Source organism: Ursus americanus, chromosome 2, assembly GCF_024610735.1.
Source record: "Ursus americanus isolate L20-20 chromosome 2, mUrsAme1.1.p, whole genome shotgun sequence".
In the NCBI taxonomy this organism is placed as follows: Eukaryota; Metazoa; Chordata; class Mammalia; order Carnivora; family Ursidae; genus Ursus; species Ursus americanus.
The window spans coordinates 84798161-84821590 of NC_142128.1; the positions used below are offsets into that span (position 1 = coordinate 84798161).

Here is a 23430-nt window from a genome sequence, read left to right on the forward strand (position 1 = left end):
TGATCCCAGGGTCCTGGAATCGAGCCCTGCATCGGGCTCCCTGCTCAGCGGGGACCCTGTTTCTCCCTCTCCCTCCACTGTTCCCCCTTCTCGTGCTCTCTCGCTCTCTCTGTCAAATAAATAAATAAAATATATTTTTTTTAAGTTAAAGGATTTTTTTCCCCAAAACCATTTATTCTCACTAGCAACTGAAGCCAAGTAAGACTCAGTTGAGTTTATATTTGATTTGAGACTATCGTGATGTTTCATTTAAGTAGTTTTGGAAAATACATTTAGTTCCCATTTGATCCCACTCACTAACTCAGTTTTTGTTTTTAAACTTCTGGTTCAGAACCACTAAAGAGAATTAATATTTAGATTTAGATCACTTCTAATTTAGTGCTCCTAACGTGAGATTCAGGGTCATGCCTCTTGTTATAATTACTTAATGTTCTGTGCATTTTTGAGAAATTAATCAAAACCAGATGCTTACTTCCAGTCCCAGACTCAACTCCAGTGGTTATTACTTCTATAAAATTAATCATTTGATAGAAATTATAAATAATTAGATACTGGCTTGAAAGTTGAGGCATGGCGTCCCACAGTATCTCATTTGTAATTAATCATTTGGAACCCTACAATGCACCCTTGTCTTTTGCGTTTTGATGCAGGGTATGTGTCCAAAAGAACTTTTGAAATTAAGGAAATACAAATCAAAGCAAACAGATGCCATTTTTCACTTAATAGGTTAGCACAATTGCTAAAGTTTGATAGTATCTGGTGCTGGTGAGGATTTAGGGAAACCGACATTCTTTTGCTTTATTGGTGTGATTATAAATGGCTGTCACCTCTTTGGTAGACAATTTGACAGGATCTTTTAAAATTGTTAATGCGTATACCTTTGGTCTAGCTAGGCCACTGCTAGGACTGCACTGTGCGTGGTGTATGAGTCATCTGTTACTGCGTAACACATTACCACGGAACGTAGCCAGTTTAAAATGACAGATATTCATCATCTCACACGGTTTCTGAGTTCAGGAACTGGGGACAGTTTAGCTGGGTGGGTCAGGGTCATGGTCTCTCATGAGGTTCCTGTCAAACTGGAGGCAGGAGCAGCAGTCATCTCAAGGCCCAGTGGGGGCAAGGTTTCTTTTCCAAGCTCACTCTTACAGTTGTTGGGAGGCCTCACTCCCTCACCACATGGGCCTCCCCCGGGTGCCTGAGTGTCTTCATAACATGGCTGTTGGCTTCCCCCAGAGCATATGAACTAAGAGAGACCCAGCAAGCAAGCCAAGGAACACACAAGAGAGAAACCACAATCTTTTATAAACCAATCTTAGAAGTGACGCACCATCATTTCTGTCATAGACTGGGCCACAGAGAACAACCCGGCTATGGTATGACAGTCAGGAGGTGGAAATTCTTGGGGGTCCTCTCGAAGGCTGCCAACCACGCGTGGCCACTTTAAAATGAACAAGAACGCGAGCTGTATTACCAACCTCAATGGCCATCTCTGTGTTAAATAAATCACAATGCATCGTACAGTGGAATGTGTTACAGGTGTTGAAAAAAAATAAAATCTTGGGGCTCCTGGGTGGCTCAGTCAGTTGAGCATCCGACTCTTGATTTCGGCTTAAGTCATGATCTCAGGGTGGTGAGATCCAGCCCCTTGTTGGGCTCCGCGCTCAGCAGGGAGTCTGCTTAAGATTCTAAGGGGAAAAAAAAGAATGAGATCTATATGTGCAGATATGAAAATATCCCTAAAACACATTATGAGATAAAGAATTATGGTAGATGGGGCGCCTGGGTGGTTCAGCCGTTAAGCATCTGCCTTTGGCTCAGGTCCTGATCCCAGGGTCCTGGGATCGAGCCCCGCATCAGGCTCCCTGCTCGGCGGGAAGCCTGCTTCTCCCTCTCACACTCCGCTTGCTTGTGTTCCCTCTCTCGCTGCCTCTCTCTCTCTGTCAAATAAATAAATAAAATCTTAAAAAAAAAAAAAAAGAATTATGGTAGAGAAAGTGGTATATGATGATAGATTTTTTATAGTATACATGTAATCTGGTATAACATATATTTTTTTGCTAGAATGAAAAACTATTACCAGTGATTACCTCTCTCGTCTTTTTCCCTCCTTCCATTTCCTTAATGAGTAATTTTTTAAAATTTAGAATTGGGGCCCTAATGTCTGCCTGAACAGTCCCCGTGCCCTGCCCCCTCAGTGCCAAGGTCCTGCACCACACAGAGCTCTCTTTGCCAGGTCCCTGAGGACTGCAGGAGTTTCTGAGCCGTAACTGTTCCTACGCTGGCCTCCGCTTTTCATTTGCAGCCCATTGCCCTGCTGTGCAGGGCACTGACTGAGTGGCACGTAGAGGCTTTCTGCCTCCACATCTTCAGCCAACTGGGCAAGAATTTTTGTTTCAATAAATTTTGCAAGTTCCAAGATGCCTGGTCTACCTGGAATCTCATGAGTCATTAGATTTTTGTCTCACTTAGGGTTCCTCCCAGCTTGCCGTCCTGTCTAAAACCCCCTCAATCCCCAGGCAAGCTCTCGGGGTACTACTGGCCTGACCCTGCTTTCTTCCAGAAGCAGCGTGTTTCTTTCTAGCCCTGGGGTGAGACGCTTCAGGGAAAATTCTGTTTTAAGTTGTGAAGTCTGTCTTTTGGTCTGCCAGCTTCCATGTCGTCTTATCTGTTGAATCCCCATTTATTCAGTAAGAATAAGAAAGTTTGCTACATGCCTCTCTTGAGTCCCCGAGTCCGGGTATTTCTTCCATCACAGCATCTCCGTGGCCGTCCTTTTTGTAGAATTCATGGCACAGATATGTATCGAGTACCTGCTCCATGCCAGACAGTGCGTCAGAGCCTGGAAGTAGACTCAGGAGCAAAAACCCGTGGTCCCTGCTGTAAGATGGATCTTGCTGTCTAGTGGGAGAACTGCCACTACCCAATTGTGCGAAGGAAGCAATGACTACAGACTCTGATCAGGGCCACGAATGAGGAGTTGTAAAGCAGGACCAGTGACAGTCCTTTGTGCAGATTAGAAAAAGCCATCCCCACGAAGTGGACAAGTTAAAAGGCAGCCCCTCCGGATAGATGCACACAGGGGCGCACAGTTTGGCAAGTGGCTGGAGCGTTTTTCTAGTTCACGCGAAGGAATCTCTTTCTGCAGGTGGATACAGCCCAGCCCCAGGGCACAGGACTTGCACAGGACTTCCTCCCTCTCCCTCCTTGATCAGGAGCCATTATTAAGAGCACATTCTGCCCAACCAAATGCGCAGCCCCTAGGAGCCTGGCTGATCTGGAGGGTCCAGGCAGGCCTGAGATAAGACCTGAAGGATAAGTAGATACTAACTAGACAATGGAGGAGGGATGGTGGGGAAGATCGTCGAGAGTCTTCCAGTCAGAGAAAACTGTATGAGAGTCCCCAAAATAGGACAGAGCCTAGGATATTCCAGGAACTGAGACTAGAGAAGCAGAGTGAGGACAAAGGTGGGTTGAGATAAAATCAGAGCTGCTGAAAACCTCCAGACCAAACAGGGCAGGCTCTCCTTGCGCTAGTCAGTAGGCCCAGATGGAGGATGGCCTTGAACACCAAGCTAAGGAATTTGAATTGGAGTACCCATTCTTTTTTTTCTTTTTTTTAGTACCATTCTTTCATTTATATAGGGACTGAATTATTCTGCCTCCTTTTTGTCAAGTGTAATCAGTCTTTGCTCATTTACATTTGTAATTATGATCCTACTTCCTTGCCGATTAAGGATACATATAAACTTATGTCTTTGTCTCCTAGATAAACTGCAAATGACAGGCATGCTCAAAATGAGTTTTGGGGCTTGCTGCAAGGAAAACGGTTTCTGAGAACCACAGGGAGCAAATCTAGAAAACCGTAAAGAAGCTCTGTTCTTTTCCCCATGACCGGCACACATGTATACACACACAGATGCACACAACCCCCGGAATGTTCTCACCCACAGACAAAGTCAAGGAAATAAGCCAAGTGTGTTTGTCTGTTTTATTTTGGCAGCATTTCAGGTATTTAAAATTTTAGCTCACATCTTAAATTAATTTAAAAACTTGAATAGGTTAAATGAACATACGTCATCACTTATGAGAAGAACAATGAAAACGAATCTGCTGTCCTCTAGGAAGATGATGTGGGTGAGCATCAGACAAGAATTTCTCAGAAAGGGGTGTTTGACATTATAACAATCTGAGATGCTGACCTAGGGCATCGGAGTGTGCAGCTGCAAGGTGGGCGAGGCACGTGACTGGAAACACACCTGCTCCTGCTGCCTTATCCGCACCCACTCTGGTGGCCCCTGCCCCCCCGGGACCCCGGCTGGAGGTTGCTACGGCTTTGTCAAGGCCCTTCATCTCTGCTGGGCCTCACGTCCTTGCTCCTCGCTTCACCCCTCCTCCAGGCAAGCTGACAGGGTCTACTTCCCAAAGACCTGCCATCACCTGCTGGTGGCACCTCTGCTGCATGCCCCGAAGGACAGAGGTCAGCAGGTGCCCAGCCCTGGTCAGGCAGGTTCAACAGGTGCCTTTCGGAAGCGCGGTAACTCGTCTCCCACCTTCAGCACACACTCAGACGTGCAGGCGTGCACACACAGACCCGCGCTAGGTGGGAAGGGTGGGTTCGTTCGATTGTCCCTGAAAGAGCAAGTGAACCATCACCGTAGAGGGCCCGACCCTGCTTGGTGTTTCAGTGGGAACTGTCACGTGTTTATGGTTTGACTCATGCTCATCAGCGGTTCGTCGTCGGAGACTTGCGCTGTGTGCGTGCTGTCTACGTCCAGTACTTGGCCCGTTCCGAAGGCTGTGGACAAAACGCTCGGAGTCTGTGAACTTGAATAAGAAAAAAAAGTTAGATCTTTATTTTCACTAACCTCTAACTAAAATTTAGACTTCTGGTTAGCGTCAGTGTTTAGGGTGCCTTCCTTTGGAGAAGGAAATAAGGCATGTAGGAAACAACGCGCTAATTATGAATGCAGGCAACAAACCATAGCGGAAGCTGTGACTTTGCAACAGTAGAAATCACAGATGGTTTCGTATCACGTTATTGTAGATACTGAGTTAAAGTTGTTGAAATATTAATGGTCATATTGCTTCAAAATTACCATATTTATCAGACCCACTAATACATCTTTTTATTTAAAACGTTAATAAAGGACATATATTGCTATACCATACATTTTTTTCCTAAAAATATTTTGGTAACTCTGTTTTATCAAAATTTTTCCCTTTATCACCCTATGTATTTAAGGATTGAAGAACACAGTTCTGCGAAGAAGCATGTAGGCTTTACTAGGCTCCCAGAGAGGGGTCCATAGCGCATAAAAGGTTAAGAACCCCGGGTGGGGCGGAAAGCCCTGGCGTTCTAGGCTCACATTCTACTCAGCCACCCAGCTGTGTGACCTTAGAATAGTGCCCACTCACCGTCAATGTTGTCATCCGTTAAATGAGAAAGTCATAGTGATGATTTAAGTGAAGTAAGTGGAAATCTTGGTCAAGAAAAGGACTTATTTTCCCTCTAGTTCTACTGAAAAGTGTGAGACTTTAATTTAGAGTACTTTGCTTTTACTTTTTTATTTTTTTTAAGGTTTATTTATTTTATTTTAGAGAGACAGAGTGTGCGTACACACCACTGGGGGGAGAGGCAGAGGGAAAGAGAGAATCCTCAAGCGGACTCTCCATTGAGCCCGACACAGGGTGTGATCCCAGGACCCCAAGATCATGACCTGAGCCCAAATCAAGAGTCAGATGCTTAACCCAACTAAGCCCCCCAGGCACCCCTAGAGTACTTTGTTTTTAAATTGATAAAGTAGAATCACTAAGATATCACATAAAATCCTCAAATCTGTTTCTTTGCATTTTGTTTTCTCTGTCTATGGCAGTGTTTTAAAGTATAATTCGGCGCGCCTGGGTGGCACAGCGGTTAAGCGTCTGCCTTCGGCTCAGGGCGTGATCCCGGCATTATGGGATCGAGCCCCACATCAGGCTCCTCTGCTGGGAGCCTGCTTCTTCCTCTCCCACTCCCCCTGCTTGTGTTCCCTCTCTCGCTGGCTGTCTCTATCTCCGTCAAATAAATAAATAAAATCTTTAAAAAAAATAAAGTATAATTCATTTATACTTAAATACATGGGGCGTGTGGGTGGCTCAGTTGGTTAAGCGTCTGCCTTTGGCTCAGGTCCTGACCTCAGGGTCCTGGGATGGAGCCCTGTGTTGGCTCTCTGCTCGGTGGGGAGCCTGCTTCTCCCTCTCCCTCTGTGCTTTCCCTCTCTATCTCTAATAAATAAACTCCTTAAAAATTATGCATATATATTAAATATATAAAGTGAGTCTATATATATAAACACTAACATTTTTGCCTTTTTAGTTGTCGCATTGTACATATTTTAGTCCCTAGCTTTCCGTTAAATAACATTGCATTCCTGACCCATTCTCAGCTTCTGAGATATTTTCTGGGCTTTTTTCTTTTTGTTTGATTGCTTTTATGATGTATAAAAATTCACGTGTGGAACAGCAGGGAAGGTACTGCCAATTAGGCAGTTCTGGAACATTCCTAGCAGGTGTTTTTTTTTCCTAGTCCATCACTTTTCTTTTTTCTTATTAATTTTTTTTGAGATTTATTTATTTGAGAGAGAGAGGAGAAAACATGCAAGGCTGGGGAGGGACAGAGGGAAAGGGAGAGAAATTCTCAAGCAGACTCCCCATGGAGTACACGGGGCTCAATCCCAGGACCCTGAGATCATGACCTGAGCCAGAATCAATATAGTTACTATGTCCAAAATCAAGATAGTTATTACATCTGAAATCAAGAGTCAGACACTTACCCAACTGAGCCATGCAGGGCCCCCATCACTTCTCTTTTTAATGAAAAATTTATCAAAAAAAGTCTCCAAATGACTAATTTTCCTATTTATCTTCATGTATTACACGTATTTCATGTAATTTTAAATAAACATATATGTCACTGAAAAACCCTAATCATATATAGAAAATGCCTTCAGAACTATGATGAAAGACAAAATATAGTAGTTGATTGGAGATGTTCATGGATAGTTTTCCTTAAGGTACCAGTAACTATTATATGTTGTTGTAAAAAACAAATAATAAAAATAAATGCGTAAAAATTAAAAAGATCTCAATATCAAGGAAAGCATGTGGTACTAGACCAGATTGTAACGCCTGTTAATGTCTATTTAAAAAAAAAAAAACACAAAAACTTTTGGAAGAAAAGTGAATTAATTTGTTTTAATTTTTGTGAACTACCCAATTTTCTTCACCCAATTTTTAAAAAGGCAAATTATAATGCTGCCCACAGCATATTTGCAAAATTTCTTGTAGCTGCCTTATTAATTTAATCTGGCAGGACTGCTGAGCCAGGAGTGTGGCAGTAACTAGACCTGGCCATCCAGAAGTAAGTTCTCTTGTGGTTTAATAAAGATAGACTTATTAGACTTGGTTAAACTGTAACTGGCTTTCAAAAGCTTGAGATAGCCAGTTAGTGACATTATGAAAGAAAAAGATAGGGGCGACCTGGGTGGCTCAGTCACTTGAACGTCCGACTCTTGATTTCAGCTCAGGTCATGGTCTCAGGGCTGTGAGATTGAGCCCTATGATGGGCTCTGTGCTGGGTGTGGAGCCTGCTTAAGATTTCTCTCCCTTGGCTGCCCCTTCCCACTCTCTCTCTTTCCAGCTTTTTTAAGGTATAACTTTATTAAGGGATAATTGACAAAATTTGTGTATATTTAGGGTATACATTGTAATTTCATATTTGTATATATTGTGAAATAATTACCAGAATCAAGTTAATTAACACATCTATTACCTCACACAGGTACCTTTTTCTTTTGTAGTGAGAACACTTAAGATCTCCTCTCCTAGCAAATTTCAAGTGTACAATACAGTGTTATTAACCATAGTCCACATACTGTATACATTTAGATCCCCAGAATGCATTTATCTTGTAACTGAGAATTTGAACCCTTTGACGGGCATTTCATATCCCCTCCCCCAAAGCCCCCCAAAAGATATCTTCTGATAACAAAATAGTTTTGGACAGGATAGCTGTGAAAAATTTTTTTAAAATAATGAAAAGGAACATGCTATCTCAAATATTAAAATATATAATAAAGCTACAGTAATTAAAACAGTGCATTGAAATTCACACAGACACTAGTTTCTGATCACTGAAGTACAGCAAACCTGTGGGGGAGGAAATAGATTATTCAACAAACCACATACCAGAATACACTCCAGGGAACTAGAGAACCATGTGGGAGTTTTTTAGACTATTCTTTTAAAATCTAGGAGAGAGAAATAGGTGAATACTTAACCAATACTGGGATGGGAATGGATTTTGAAATATAAAAGCAGTGGAAGAAACCACAAGGGAAAGAATTCTTTTTATTTCATCATGTTTTAGTAAAAATTATGAGCAGAAGGAACTAAACGAACTCAAAATACCACAAATAAATGGAGGGTTGGTATACCAGAGAAAGATCTCACATTAACCCGAGGGCAGGCACTGTGATTGGGTCTGGCCTTCCCACGGGTGAGGGGGAGAAGCCACTCCGGATTCTGGAAGGACCAGGAATCTGAGCTCAGTTACATAGCCTGTGTCTGCTGCTTTCTGGGCAGGAACAAATTCTCTGAAAAAGGGGCTGTGAATTGGACAGAAAGGGTCTCTCAGCAGGGCAGGGATGAATCCTGTGTAATATATTCAAATTTGAAATTCCTTAGGTCAAAAAGTTCAGTAAACATTTAAAAGGTAAATATCACCGAGTAAAAAAATATTTGCAACAAATATTACCGAAAAAAAGATTTAATATCTTTAACATAGAAAGTGTTTTTATCAGACAGTAAGGATATTTCTAACAATCCAGTTATTTTTAAATGGGCAAAGGAAATGAATATATGGTCGGCAAAAAAATAAAATAGTGTTCACAGAAGGGGTAGAAGTGATACTGACCTTATTATTGGCACACACGCACACAAAAGCAGATTTAAGAAAACCGTAACATAAATTTTTTTGTCTAGGAAATGGACAACATTTTTTGTGCCATTTTCTGCTTGTATGTGTTTTTAAAATCATGCTGCCAATTCAAGCAAAGGTCAAGTGGGGTGTTTTCTGCTGGGGATGTAAGTTGTTACAACCTTACTGGATGACGATTTTTTGAGCCATGAAGATGCTCATGTTCAAGTCGATCAAATCATTATTCCAAGAAGAAGGAAGTCAAAGATACGTATAAAGATAGTTACTACAACATTATTTGTAATGGTGGAAATCTGGAAATAACCTAAATTCCTAATATTGTCCTTAGGGTTACTTAATGGTTTATCCTATAATGAAATATTAAAAGCCACTAAAAACCATTTGTTCAAAGAATGTTTATTTACATAATTCCAATTTTGCAGATAAACAGCAGAGAGAGTGCTGGGTGGCTCAGTCGGTTGAGCGGCTGCCTTCGGTTAAGGTCGATCGAGTCCTACTTCAGGCTCCCTGCTCAGCAGGGAGTCTGCTTCTCCCCTCTGCCCTTCACCCCACTTGTGCTCGCTCTCGCTCTCTCTCAAATAAATAAAATCATTAAAAAAAAAACAGCAGAGAGAGTGAGGAAAAGAGAGAGAAACAAACGAACATAGGAAATATTCCATATTGTTAGTGGCACTTGGAAGGGTAACAAATGATTTATTTTCTGCAAGGAAACTATTACTTTGGTTATCAGAAAGACAACAATGATGTATTTGGTATTTATATGAAAGTAAGGGACATTTTTATCATTTAGCCTAGAGAAGAAACATACCTGCTCAGGAGAGAAATAGCTTCCATGTATTCCTCATATTAGCTTTCAAAGAATTAAATTAGAGAATCCATTTCTAAAGGTCTTGGTCCATGTCTGGTACTCATAATAGTTGCTCAGCAGATGTCCACAGCATGTTCAAATCCTGAATCTCTGTTTGGGACAGAGGATCCCAAAGCCTGCTGAACAGGTCTCTTGGATTTCTTTCTTTCTTTCTTTTTTTAAAAATATTTATTTACTTATTTGAGAGAGAGAACACATGGGTGTCTCAGTCCAGGGAAGGGGCAGAGGGAGAGCGGGGAGAGAGAATCTCGGGCAGAATCTCACGCTCCCTGCTGAGCGTGGTGGGGGGGGGGACACTGGGCTACATCTCATGACCTTGAGATCATGACCTGAGCTGAAATCAAGAGTCCAGCGCTTAGTGGCTAAGCCACCCGGTGCCTCTCTCTTTGATTTCTTAATGCAGTCTAGGTACAGCTTTTCACAAACACCAGGATGAGGAAAGATGTATTTTATTGTTTTAAATTAAGAAAAAACATTTCATTGTAAACTCCATTAATGAATCTAAGAGCAAAAAACTCATTCCATTTTTTTCTTGAGAATGCCTGCTAGGTTTCCATGAATAATCCTAGGCTCAGAAGTTATTTTACAGGCTGTTTTTAAGTAATTTTCATTAAACAGATAGTTTAGAATTCACATAAATTACATCCTAGTATTTATTCTTGAACCATAAGTTACTACATATATAACGTTTATCCAAACCTGTGCTACACATTTTTTAAATATATTTTAAATGCTTTTTTAAAAAGATTTATTTGTTTGTTTATTTGACAGAGAGAGAGAGAGAGCACAAGCGGAGAGAGAGGGTAGCGGGCAACAAGCAGAGGGAGAGGGAGAAGCAGCTGAGCGGGGAGCCCGATTCGGGGCTTGATCCCAGGACTCTGGGATCGAGACCTGAGCTGAAGGCAGACGCTAAACCGACTGAGCCACCCAGGAGCCCCTGTGCTACACATTTTAAACACACTATCTTACCTTCACAAGCCTATGGTTATGGTTTTTACTCTCATTTTACAGAAATAGAGGCCAATCCATCTGTTAACCGGGGTATCATGCCTCCATTCATTCATTCATTCATTCATTCAATGGATAAAACAAACATCAGTTCAAGGAAGTCCATGGTTAACAAAGATTTGTAAACTTTAGTTTATGGCACACTTCCTTGGCATCATAATTTGTGAAAAAAATCTAAACACAATAAAAATTATGAACACGGGTGCCTGACTGGCTCAGTCATTTGAATGTCCCACTTAGCAGGGAGTCTGCTGGAGATTCTCTCCCTCCTCACCCTGTTCTCTCTCTCTCTCTTTCTCTCTCAAAATAAATAAATAAATCTTTTTAAAAATTACAAACATTCATTAAAAATTCCTTGTAAAACTTTAATTGGTGTATAATAGGATTCTTTTAATTTGATGGTTGGAAGATTCTTGAAAATAGAAACAAAAATTGAAGCTTTTTTGTTGTTTAAAATTCAGAAGTATATATGTTTGTGTGAACATCTGACAACAATGTGAACATTCCCCTAATTCCAGAGACCTTGACCTTTTCCGCCAACCCCTGCCCTCTGTTATCCTGTCGTATTTTCTTCTTACTACTTCTCACCCTCTGACTTCATATTATGTATGATATGTGTGCTCATTTTTTATTGCCTCTCCCTTTACTAGAATGAAGGCTCTATTAGAACACTGGTTTTTGTCCTTTTTTCCCCTGCTCAGCATCTAGAACAATACCTGGCACAGAGCTACTCCTCAATTTCATTTAGGTAGAATGAATGAATGAACTAATGGATGAATGAATTTCTCTGCCTCTATGTGCTTTGTGGGAGGAGGACCTCTGCCCCCCCCACACACACCCCCCTCTTATTGAGGTTCCTGAGCTATTCTTGGGATTTCCAGGCGATATCTGACAGGTGACTTTGAGCACAGTCCCAACACTACCAATGGCCACCGCCAGCCCCTCTACCCTTCGCCTACCCTGCTCCAGCTTCCTGTTGGGTCTGCTGCTGGACCCTTACTCCCCTATACCCTATCTGTGGGTGCCAGGCAGAAGCCCCCTGAGCTACCACTCATGTCTGCATGGGCACAGTCCCTCAGGGTCCAAGCTGATGGCACTGATGTCCGTGGCCAGATGCTGCTTCTCTCACTGTGGGAGACTCCTAACCAAAGTCCACTCGCTGTTTTGTGGAACTATGCCGTGAGTCTTCTCTGCTGATGTGGTAATAAGCACATACACACACTTACATGCACACACACACACACGCACACGCACGCATACACTCACACCCACATGCAAAAGACATCTGTTACCTTCCTATCCCAGAGCTGTGGACCAGAGCTACCTTATGCTTCCCAATTTTCCTCAGTTTTTTGGTGAAACCTCCCTGTTTTGACTCCTAGGACAGAGGCTGGGACTAGGGTTGGAGGGGGGCGGTGGGGAGAGTGTGTGAGGGGGGCGGGTGGCTTGACTGAATCAGAGTTCTGAGGAAAAAGCCATCACAGCGCCCCTCCAACGCAGAGGCATTCTTCTGACTTAGCTAACAAGTCTCTGGCAGGAAAAATAATTTCCCTGGAGGCAGCTTGGTGCCTCATGCAAATTGTCCCTGCGTGGAGCTGCATACTGGCCCTCCAGGCCATCTGGACACAATGGAGCCCTGAAGCGAACTCAGTGTCGCCCCAGGCGGGGAGGGCTGCAAGAGGGAGATAAAGCTATGCCGCTTCCTTTCTGCTTTGTTTTGAACTATATTCTAGAAAGATACCTAAGAAATGTTATCCTAATTACAAATTGCCCACCCCCCACCTCAGACAGACACACACACAGGCGTTCACAGTGTTCACGGAAGAATATACTGTCACGGGGTTTAATTTAGCTTCGTGGACAAATAAACCGAGGGGTAGGTCAGCAGCGGTGGTAGGATTCGAGTCTCCGGGCCTGAGAAAAGGAACCTGAAGCGTCTGTTGACATGTGGGCGCCCCTTGCAGGCTAACAAAGCGTATCCCAGAACCTGTTCTTGCTTCCAGATCAGTCACAGGGCCTCTGCTGCGAAAGGAGTCTTATTTCTAAGAAGGCTGGTGCATCTCATGGATCTGGGCAGAGGAGAAGGATGCAGGGCCTCCGCCAGAGGCTGGGCCAACCCAAAGAAAGGGAATTGGGGGCGGGGGGCAACCCCCTCTTTATTTAAAAATAAACCAGGAAGGAAGGAACCTTCTCCAGCAGTCCCCTGGTGACTGCTGCTCACTATTTTTCGGGGTGGTTGTGGCTCATATAACGCTTTTAGCCAGAAAAGGTTGTTAACGTTTTATTTTGGAACAATTCGGTGCACCGAGGAAGGGCGACAGAAGGCACCACAGAACCCGCCTTCGAAGTAGAAAGGTGATACCTGCGTAGTGACAGGGCACAGTCGGCTCAAGCCCAGGGGAAAACCGTGCTCCACAAACATGATCTAACTGTTAAAGAGGATGCTGTAATTTTAGAAAGGCAGAGATGAATGGAAGACTGTCTGGGCTTAGAAGATCCATTTCTATTTTTTGTCCAGCTGAGTCACTCTGTGATAAAAGTGGCCCGAGTATCACAAGACTCACTAACCTTTATGTCATTTCCCCTCCCACTCCTTTCCCGAAAATGCTAGGTTTTTTTCTATCGGTTTTTATCTTGCTTCATACAGTAAAGAGTTTCTCCTCGTTGGCAAACATCACATCCACGGATGAATTATCGCTGGTGTATTTGCACGCATGTGAGCTGCCCTGTGCCCCCATCTTTGCGCTATCGAGCCGGAATCCCCAGCGGTATGCCCCAGCCTCCCCACTCTTGCAAATGTCAGTGGGGGTCATGAATAGATCCATTATTGTTCTTACAGTATTAAGTTCGCCTGGGAATCCCAATTTATTTTTTTTTAAGTTTTTATTTATTTAAGTAATCTGCACCCAGTGTGAGGTCAGGAATTGCCGACTGAGCTGCCAGGCTCCCAATTTAAAACACCGTGTCCTTCAAGTTTTAATTTTCCAATTAGGAAGCATTTCGATTGATTTTGGTGCTCTTTGATTTTTAGTAGTTTCTTGTTCGTTTGTTTTTTTTTACGTCACTTTGTTTTAACTTTAAAAAACTACCACCTATGGCTTGGCAGCACTACCACGGAAGTAGCTGATGGAACCTTTCCTCCTAGGTGACACCACTGTGATTCAACGCAGCTATTCAGATGTGAAGTAGGGGATTCTGGAAGAACTTCACCAGCGTGCAGGTGTCCTAAAAGCATATTGGGATAAACCTCTGTTTTATATGAAATGGGGCACAGGTCTTGCTTTACCCAGTTGGTATTCGAAATGATAAGAGCAAAGCCACTGGCTGCCTTGGCCATGACCAGCTCTCTGAGGGCCCCGCTGCCGTTTCCTGCTTCCTCTTCCTTCCCACTTCCCACTCTCTCATTAGCAGCCTTTGAAGCGGAAGCTTGGCATACCGTTTCCACCTTAGCTTTCTGTTTTCCTCTCCAACTACCTCTTCACATTCCCCCCACCCGCACACACGCTCACCAATGAGAAGCTTTTAGCATGTATGTCACAGAATATACAGTCTTCAGGGCCCATCACTAAACCACCCTCATGACTTCTGACTTGTGTAAGGATGACTGGTCATGTCACTCGGGCCTCAGAATATTTGATCTCGGCAAGGTGACAAATTGTACATTTTTTTCTTATATTTCCTAGAGTAGTTGCTAGGATTTTTTTTTTAAACACCCATTTTATATGCCAGGAATTCTGAAGTAAAATACATACTTAAACCATTAGGCTGTGAACAAAAGCATCTAGGAATCTTTAGCTGGAAAAAGGTCAGAGGTCAAGTGCAGTCACCTCTGCGGGGACCCTTCTCCAGCACTGTGAACACAGGGTCCGTCGTGAGGGGAGGAATCTGCTGGGTCACCTGGCTGCTCTCTCTGGTTGTTGCGCACCTGGAGTCTGATGCTTTGTGTGAGCGGGGCCAGGTGTTTAAGCTCTCTGTTTCTTCATCTGAAATGGTGACTGTTAATATTAATAATCCTTCCTCATAGAATTGTTATGAGTGTTAACTCAGTCAGTACATGTAAAACCTTTGGACAGTCCTGGCGAGAGCTGAGGGCCCAGTCACCCGAGTTGGTAACGCTGCCTCTGTGGGGAGGTGCAAGTCAGGCCTACTGGTTGGAGCTCAGCTCTGCCAATACCCAGCCCCGTGAACGTGACAGTTCAGTTGCTTGTTGTTCTCTGAGCTTGAATTTACCTGTCACCTGTGAAGGAGGAGTCCACAGTATGCATGTGTGGTGCGCTGTCAGTAAAATGCCAAGAGATGTAAAGGGTTATGGGGAATTCAAGCAAGATGCCCCATACGGAGTAGACATGCATTAAACCGTCGTGATTCCTCACCTTCTCTACTTAGTTGAAGAGGCCAAGAAAGAAGGTTATGTTTGCTTTGCATTAAGAGAGAGTACAGTCCTATTGCTCTCACATTAGTGCTTAATAGATATTGGATTATTTTACTCAGAGGAGAGTAAGAGATGAAATTGAAGAGTAATGCATGTTTGGAGCTTCTAAGAACCAAAGAAAGGACACGAGAGATTTTTGCAAACCTACAGATTAAAAGCCTTGAATGTGTGAGATTCTCTGATGTGTATAAACTCCGGATTTCCGGGAATGGTTCTCTTCAACGATAGCAAAACTGCACTGATTCATGTGCGCGCACACACACACACAACCGCCAAATCAGAATACTTTTGAGGAAATGCAGGCTTTTTCCAATATTAGAGGAACCTCCCCCCTTCCTGGAGATCTCTGATTATCTGAAGGAGTCACTGTCAGGTGTCTTTTCTGCAGATAAAGGGGCACCTAGCCAGCGCGGACAGCCTCTTCCCCACCATCCGCCACAGACACTCCAGACCGGAAGCCATGAGCCCCCAGGAGCAGGCTCTCCAGAATCCTCCAATGGCACAGGCATGATCTTGAGCCACGCACCTCTAAAAGGAGCCAGTCCCCGGCAAAGATGTCCCTATGAAATGAATTCTTCACTTTATGTGCATGATTCTTTGATTGTTGATCAATGAGATGGTGCCTAATGGCAGCTCTTAAGTCGCCTGTTTTAATGAATAGATAGGAATTATTTTTAATTAATGTTTCCATTGTCTGTACATAAACGATGCTCTCCAGTGTGCTTAAGGACCTTTTGAAAACAGTTGAGTTTCTTAATTCTGTTCAGCATTGCCTAAGCGCTCTTGTTTGCAATGTGATCTGTGTTCTCTATGAGAAACCTTTCTCCAAGGAGAGATCATTTCCAGCCTTTGTGGAAGAGCCCAGTTTTAGTGGAGATCGTCTTGAGAAGGGCAGTAACCGTATTTAGAGTCAATAGCGGGGCAGTGGGTCTCCCTCGCCCCCGGTGAGTCTGCCAGTGCCTGAGCAAGAAGCTATTTTCATGCATTTCAAAGCGTTTCCTCACCCAACCCTCTGCCCATCTCAGAGATACACGAGTGTGTCCCTCAGTTTCCCTGGCCGCAGGGGTGGGGGGGTGGGTAACCTTGGCAGACAACCTTGAGCGGGGCAATAGGCCCTTCGCTGATACAGTCAAGTAGGTGTTACTTGGGCGACAGCACGCATTCCGTGACAAGATGACACCAAAATTTGGCATTTTAGAATTAACAGGTATGAGTTAGTTACAAGACATAACCCGATCACTTGCCTTAGCCCCAGTCCCATACTTAAAGTGTTTTCTCTCCCAGATCCTTGAGATTACTCCCTGGAAAGTAACCATTGGTTCCAAAAGTTTGACATTGTTTGTTGGATAGATATATTTTTAGGATTTTTAAAAATATGATACTTTAGATTTTTCTCCCCTTGGTTTCTTTAAAAAAAGTCATCTAAGAATCAGTTTTCAACCAAAAAGGCTTTTAGGGTTTTCTTTTTTTAGTCTGTATCCCAGAATAGTAGTTTCAGAGTTGCCAACTGCAAAAGGACCTATGTGTTGTGTATGCTGCCGAGAGCTATTTCCAAGCACACACTAAATGGTTTTAGAAAACTAGTACGTGGAGCAACTCGCGTGCTTTCGTGCGTAGCAGGAAAAACCACCTCAGCTCAGTACGCCAGAAGCTGTCGAGTCTTCTGATCATAAGCAATAATTATCTTGGACTTGAGAGCTGGCAGGAAAAAATTATGTTGGACGTGGTAACGTTCAAGGAGGCAAATGGTTCTTTGAGCCACGTGGTTCGCCCTTACACAGCAGTTTGGAGAGTAGCGGCTCTCCCTGAACGATGGGAGCGCTTCCCGAGCCTGGGCAGAGGCCGCAGGAACGAGCGCTCCCCCTGTCGGCGCAGTTTCCGTCGGCACGTGGGCACCCAGTGCCTTCTGCCTGGCGACGGCCGGGGAGCCGCGTACAATATCGGAGCAGCGAGGGAAGAATCCGGGTAACGGGGCTGTCTCGGGAGATCGTCGTTCAGCACATTGTGCCCTTCAGCCCACGCAGACGGTTCTTGAACTTCCCTTGAAGTGCTGCAGACTTGTCGGCGCTACAGTCAACCGATAACCTTTATTCGTTCGAAACAGATGTAAGCGTCCACCACGGAAATGATTTTGTGTCGAACAAGGCACAATTCTAGAACGAATCATTTTTTTAGACCACTCTTGGAAGTTCAGAAAAGGAGAGATGTGTCTACAAGTGCCTCGTTCCTAACTGGATTCTTACGGGGGAGGCTCTGCCTGGCGTTTGGCCTTGTCTGTGTTTGACTACGTCACGTGTTCTATTTGAGACCGAGCTTGTGGAGCCCAAATTGTATCAGTTCAGCCTTCCGAACCCTGTGTATTTCCTGCCTTGTGATTTATTAACAACGACTTAGGTAATTTAGCTTAATTGTGGAGCAAGAGATTTAGAACTAAGATTTCCTGATGGCTCATGTTTTGGTTTCGCTAATTTGATTTCGGGCTGCCTTCAGCTCGCAGGGTCTATTAACTACCCGGGGACACAAGTCTTTACACCACTGATATGGCTCTGGAGACAGTGACACCTTCTTTGGGCTTAACACCTACATTTCATTATCTTTTAATTGAGTTCTCGGACATGTAAGTGGAAAAGAAAATAATGGGTGATTAATGCTTCTGCATGAATGAGGACTAACTGTACATATAATGAATATGACTTACTTTAAAATTTCTTCTGCAGTAGAATATCGTGCCAGTTGACAGCAAACTGGGGCTAAAGAGACTTTAATTAAAAATTATACGCTCACCCGAGCCCAGAGCACTATCATATGCAAACCTAAGAATATCAAGTGGACAAAAAACCTTAAAATTGTTCAATAGCACCCCCTAGCATATATAATTTTAGGCTATAAGACTAGGAAGCAAATTCTATTTGTCATTTCTTCTCTAAAAAGTATGGGTTTTTAAATATGTCTAGTTGTATTGGCACATTCTTCTCATTATCCCTGAATTGAATGTGTGAAGGTAACTGTAAACAGACGAGAGAGCATGATCTAGGAGAATAATTTCTTGTGCAAAGATTTTCAAAATGATTTTACTTTAAATCTGGATGTCTTCTAGTCATTGTCTCTGCTTTGGTTGGCTGTTTTAAGGAGATTCGGGGTTTGTTTGTTATCTTTGGAGTAAGTCATCTAGGAAAGAGAAAAAGCAGAGCTGGGGGAGGTTCCTAAAGTAAATCATGGAAGTCCACAAGGTAGACGTAGTGTATTTAACTTCGGTGAGTTTAAGAACACAGTCCTTGGAGCTAGACTCTCTGGGCTCTGTGATCTTGCATGAGCTCCATAACCAGTCTGTGACTCTGTTTCTTCCTCCGTAAAATGGGTGAATGGTAATAGGTACCTGTCTCACAGAGCAGTTGCAGTGAATACACACAAAGCCCTTGAGAAGCCTCGCACATAATTCATGGTCGGTGATGATCGGCAGCTCTTATTTCACCGTGAATGTTTGGATGTGGTTGTGATCTGCAGCTTGGGCTCTCATAGCAGAAAGACCAGAGTTCAAACCCTCTGGGAGACCTTGGGCAAGTTGCTGAAACTCGGTTTCCTCACCGCTAAATGGGAATGACAGTAACTATTGCATACAGTTGTAGAACTTAACAGTGTATGCAGAATGCCTAGATTAGACTGGGTAGGGGCGCCTGGCTGGCTTAGTTGGTAGAGCAGGCGACTCTTGATCTCGGGGTTGTGAGTTCGAGCCCCATGTTGGCCACGGAACCTACTACCAAAAAAAAAAAAAAGGTTAGGTGGAATAGGTAGGTAGAATGTAGCTGTTCATTTCCTTCTGAAATGCCAATAAAACGTGAAAGGACTCTACAAAATAATAGTAATCTTCTATGACTAACAGAAGACAACAATATTAACATTCTATAAAGTGGAAAGCAGAGTGGAAACCTACTTAACAAACTCCAGAAAGCCAGTTACACTATAGAATGCACGAGAAGTTCAGGAATTGCTCACACTAGCTATCTCTGGATATGGAAGTGAAAGTGGGGCTAAAAACAGGAGGATTCATTGAAACCCAGGTCCGCTTTTTCATTCCTTAGAACGAGGCACTATTAAGAGCAGGGATGCACCAAAGTGAAAGCGGGTTTTAAGTGAGAGTCTGCATTCTGAATGCTGAGATCCTTGGTTGTCTTCCCCCATCTGGCTCCCAGGATGCTGGCAAGGAGGTTTAGACGCTCCAAGACAAGCTGAGATGCACCTTCTCTGGCCCAAGTAAATAGACCCAAGTACACTCACTGCCTTGGACATTCTGTAACTAAAAGGCCCATCGCATCCCTGAATCCCATGGTCCACCTGCCCAGCCTGCATGCACAGAGCTTCCAGTCAGTGGTCAGTGTTCCATGCTTACCTGGGACAGAGAGCCAGGGACCGCAGACCAAGGTCTCCTGAGGGTGAATCATTGTGTGGTACAATGAGGCATATGACAGGTTTTTAACGTCTGCCACTAACAGTATGGCCTTCAGTCAACTCCTTAGTCTCTCTAGGCAGTAGTCACTACTGATGTAAAAGAGGGGATAGATTAGACCTTTTGTTTGTTTTTAGACTAGACCACCATCTTTAAAGGTGCCTTCCTTGTTCTCAAACACCCCAGGACATCAGGACAAGTCTCTGAGGCCAACCTGGTTACTTTTCAGAAATGTATGTACATACGACTACTAATAAGAAATATATTATTAGTAATAGATAATACATCATGAAGATAAAAATAATATCTAAGAGTTATTTGAATATCTACCATGTTGCAGATGCTTGCATTACCTTCTTTAACCTCACTTCATGGGATACTAACATTTTACGAGAGACATTCTTTTATCCCCATTTTGCAGAGAAGCTAACTGAGGCTCTGAGGATTTTATGTGTCAAATTTACAGACAGTAAGTGGCAGAGTCTGGGTTTTGAAGATCTGGCCACCTCCAGAGAACCAGTTCTCTAGATCTCATGCATCTCGTTTCCGAACTCTCGTTTGGTACTTCCCTAGTGAGAGTGTTATACTCATTTGAGGCCTTGGCTGCTTTCGGTTTTAGTCTGGCTTCACTGCCTCCCACAGGGGAGGGATGTTTTTCCCCTGCAGCGTGGTCTGGCATTGGAGTCATAAACGAACCAAGCCCTGTATTCCTCTCACAAAGCTCGTTTGCTCTGTGTTCTCAGAGTCCCCATTTAAAAGGTTCCACATGTGTGACATTACATTGTTCAAATTCCCGCACATCTAAACTTGAGTAGGAGGTGTGGTGTTTGCCAGGGCCACCGAGCCTGCAGGTCACTTTAGTTCATTGGATTATGTGACACACCAGTTGTCCTTTGAGATTGCAGACTATGTAAACTAATAAGTGACTATTGTAACAGATCTTTATCCATAAATCTTTTTTCTGCTTAATGTCAATTTTGGAGTATATAAAAATAAGGAGAGAACATAAAATAGATTTGATGAAGCATCAAGAAAATCTTTTAAAAGAAGCCTGGGGGAGGCTGGAGGTGAGAACTCCCTCTCACTTCTGCTGTGCATTTTTTAAAATTGGGTGAAATGGACATAACATAAAATTTACTGCTTGAACCATTTTTAAGTAGCACTAAATACATTCACATTTTTGTGCAAACGTCACCATCATCCATCTCCAGAACTTTTCTCATCTTGCAAAACTGAAACTCTGCACCCATTAAACGCTAACTCCCCATTCTCCACCCCTCTGCCCCCAGCCACTGACAATGACCAACTTTCTGTCTCCATGAACTTGACTACTATAGGTTTTGTAGAAGGTCTAACCTGACACGATCGGTACTGTAATTAAGAGAGGAACATTGTCGCGCAGTACTGTTATTACCTAGAGGGTTTATGGTCAATATATTTCAAAGGTTTTTAGAGTTAAGCACTTTCTCTTTCTTTGCAATAAGTTAAAAAAAAACTTTTTTTTTAAATATCGTGAGGTTCTTATAATTTAGCTTTTTTAAAGTGATGATGTCATGTGCTTGGACAGATGTGATTCCTCGCTCTTTCCTCCCGTGGGGCCCCAAACACAACTTTAGTGAAGACTACAATAGAAGCTCCATTCCTTCTTCGCTTTGGTGCCCCCGCCCTCATGCCCCAGCTCCAAATTTCGTTCCTAAGAACCGCCTGCCCAGCATCATACTCTGAGTGGGATCAATGTTGCCAAATAGTTGAGGCAGTCAAGTAAAGGAGGACAAACGTTCATTCGTTCTTTCCTCAGACTTTTACTGAGTGCCTCCCGCTGTCACATACTGCCCACAAACGTAGATCAGACGCTATCGCTGTCTCTAAGGGGCTTCCATTCCATTAGGTTGAAGCATTTAAACAACCCATGGTAAGGAGAGAGAGAGGTGGATAAACAGATAAGCAGAGGCGCCAATGCAAGAGCAGTGAGAGAGAAGTGACCGACATTTTGTCATCATGGCGGCTTTTGGTGGGGGGTTGCCTTTCTTCACAAGGCTGATAAAGTGCACCATCCCACCTTGACTTGCTTCCGCAGCTTCTTATGTTCTAGTCTTGGACAGAGTTGGAGCTGTTTGGATGATAAAGAAGCAGGAGAGCGGGTGGTGGTTCATTAATTTGGACAAGAAAGCAACTTGCCGTTGCCCCTTGTCTCTCGTCTCCCTCCGCAGTGGTCATTAAGTGGAAGCCTGAGAATTTTGCAGAGCTGGGTTGAAAGGCCTGTGGTTCACAGATCAGCTGCAATCTCTCATCCGCCTCACATTTTGTTGGAAGCTGGACTTTCCTGCCCTGTGGAAGGTTAAACCAAAAAACTCTTAATTCATTTCCAGATTACAGTGTCCTTTCAAAGAAGATCCCTCTATAGACAACTGCCTAATTTGGAGGAGAAGTAGTAGAACTTCCTACGAGACAGAACTATGATAGACGTAGTCGTGGCCAGGTAGTGCTTTTTTGGAGACTGGGACCCAGGGCAACAGAACAGTGAGCTAGGGATGGAAAAGGATCCCATGTCATCAGTTCAGGAAGAAGTCACTGCTGGGGAGAGGACATGACAGCAATTTGTCCTCGGACTTGAGCCCATGGAAGTTAAAAATTTAGGCTCTCTTAACCCAGTTTTTTAAAAGCATCATGATAACACTTCAGCCTGGTCCATTTAAAGCATTCCCCTGGACTGTAGTTTCCCCTGGACCACGTATAAAGGGTATTTATTTAAGGAAAAAGCTGCCACTTAATTGTGTAAGGTCCCCTTACTTTGGTCGTGAACACCTGTCTCAAGCCTAGAACAAGGACTCAGGTAGAGATGGCAAACAAATCTAAAACAAAATCATATATGATTATATAGAGACAGTGCTGGTAAACTAGCTCCCTGGGGGGGGAAAGGGGTTGATTTATACTGTTTGCCTATTTCCACAGTGTAATTACTCCCACAAAGGCAGATTTCAAACTACCAACTGTTGGCTAACAAAATTCCTGAATATTTAACATCTGTCTCTCCTAGTAAAGGCCAGCTCCAGCCTACCACTATACGTTTGGCCAGTAGAAATGTCCTTTTTTAAGAACTTATATTTGCATGCTTGCCAGAGGCGGGAGGGTGGAAGGTACACAACATGGGAGAAGGGGGTCAAAAGGTACAGACTTCCAGTTATACAGTAGATAAGTTACGGGGATGTAAAGTACAGCATGGTGACTATAATTAATAATACTATATTACACATTTGAAACTTGATAGGAGAGTAGACCTCAACAGTTCTCATCACAAGAAAAAGAATTTTACTATGTATGGTGGTTAGATGTTAACTAGACTTACTGTAGTGATCATCTTGCAGTATATACAGATATTGAATCATGTTGTACCCCTGAAAACTAATTTAATGTTATATGTCGATTCTACCTCAATTTTTAAAAATGTAATTTGAATGCCTTTGGAGAGGTACTCGCCGATGGCTGTCCTTATCCATTATACCTGGTCCATCTACTCCATTTTGCTTACTCAAGGTGTATCAACTATTCACATTACTCGCCCGGCCTTGGCTGCTTTGGTCTGGGAGGTACAGATACTGTTTTTCACCAATGGCCGTGGGGTTCTCGCCTGTGTCTTTGAAACTGGGTCACTTCCAGGCTTCTCATCTCATCTTTTGGTATTGAAACACAAAGCAGCT

The 23430-nt window shown here is 43.3% G+C and overlaps 1 protein-coding gene across 5 annotated transcripts in view; it reads left to right on the plus strand.

Annotated features, from left to right (window-relative positions):
* Positions 1–23430, plus strand: part of C2H1orf21 (chromosome 2 C1orf21 homolog) — a 219440-nt gene that overhangs the window by 151371 nt on the left and 44639 nt on the right. For 2 of the 5 annotated variants that reach the window (XM_087858378.1, XM_045811474.2), the window contains exon 4: positions 19870–19965. The exons of the other annotated variants lie outside the window; for them this stretch is intronic. In XM_087858378.1, coding sequence (XP_087714504.1) covers positions 19870–19965 — 96 coding nt within the window. The remainder of the gene's footprint in view (positions 1–19869; positions 19966–23430) is intronic. 5 annotated transcript variants of the gene reach the window in all.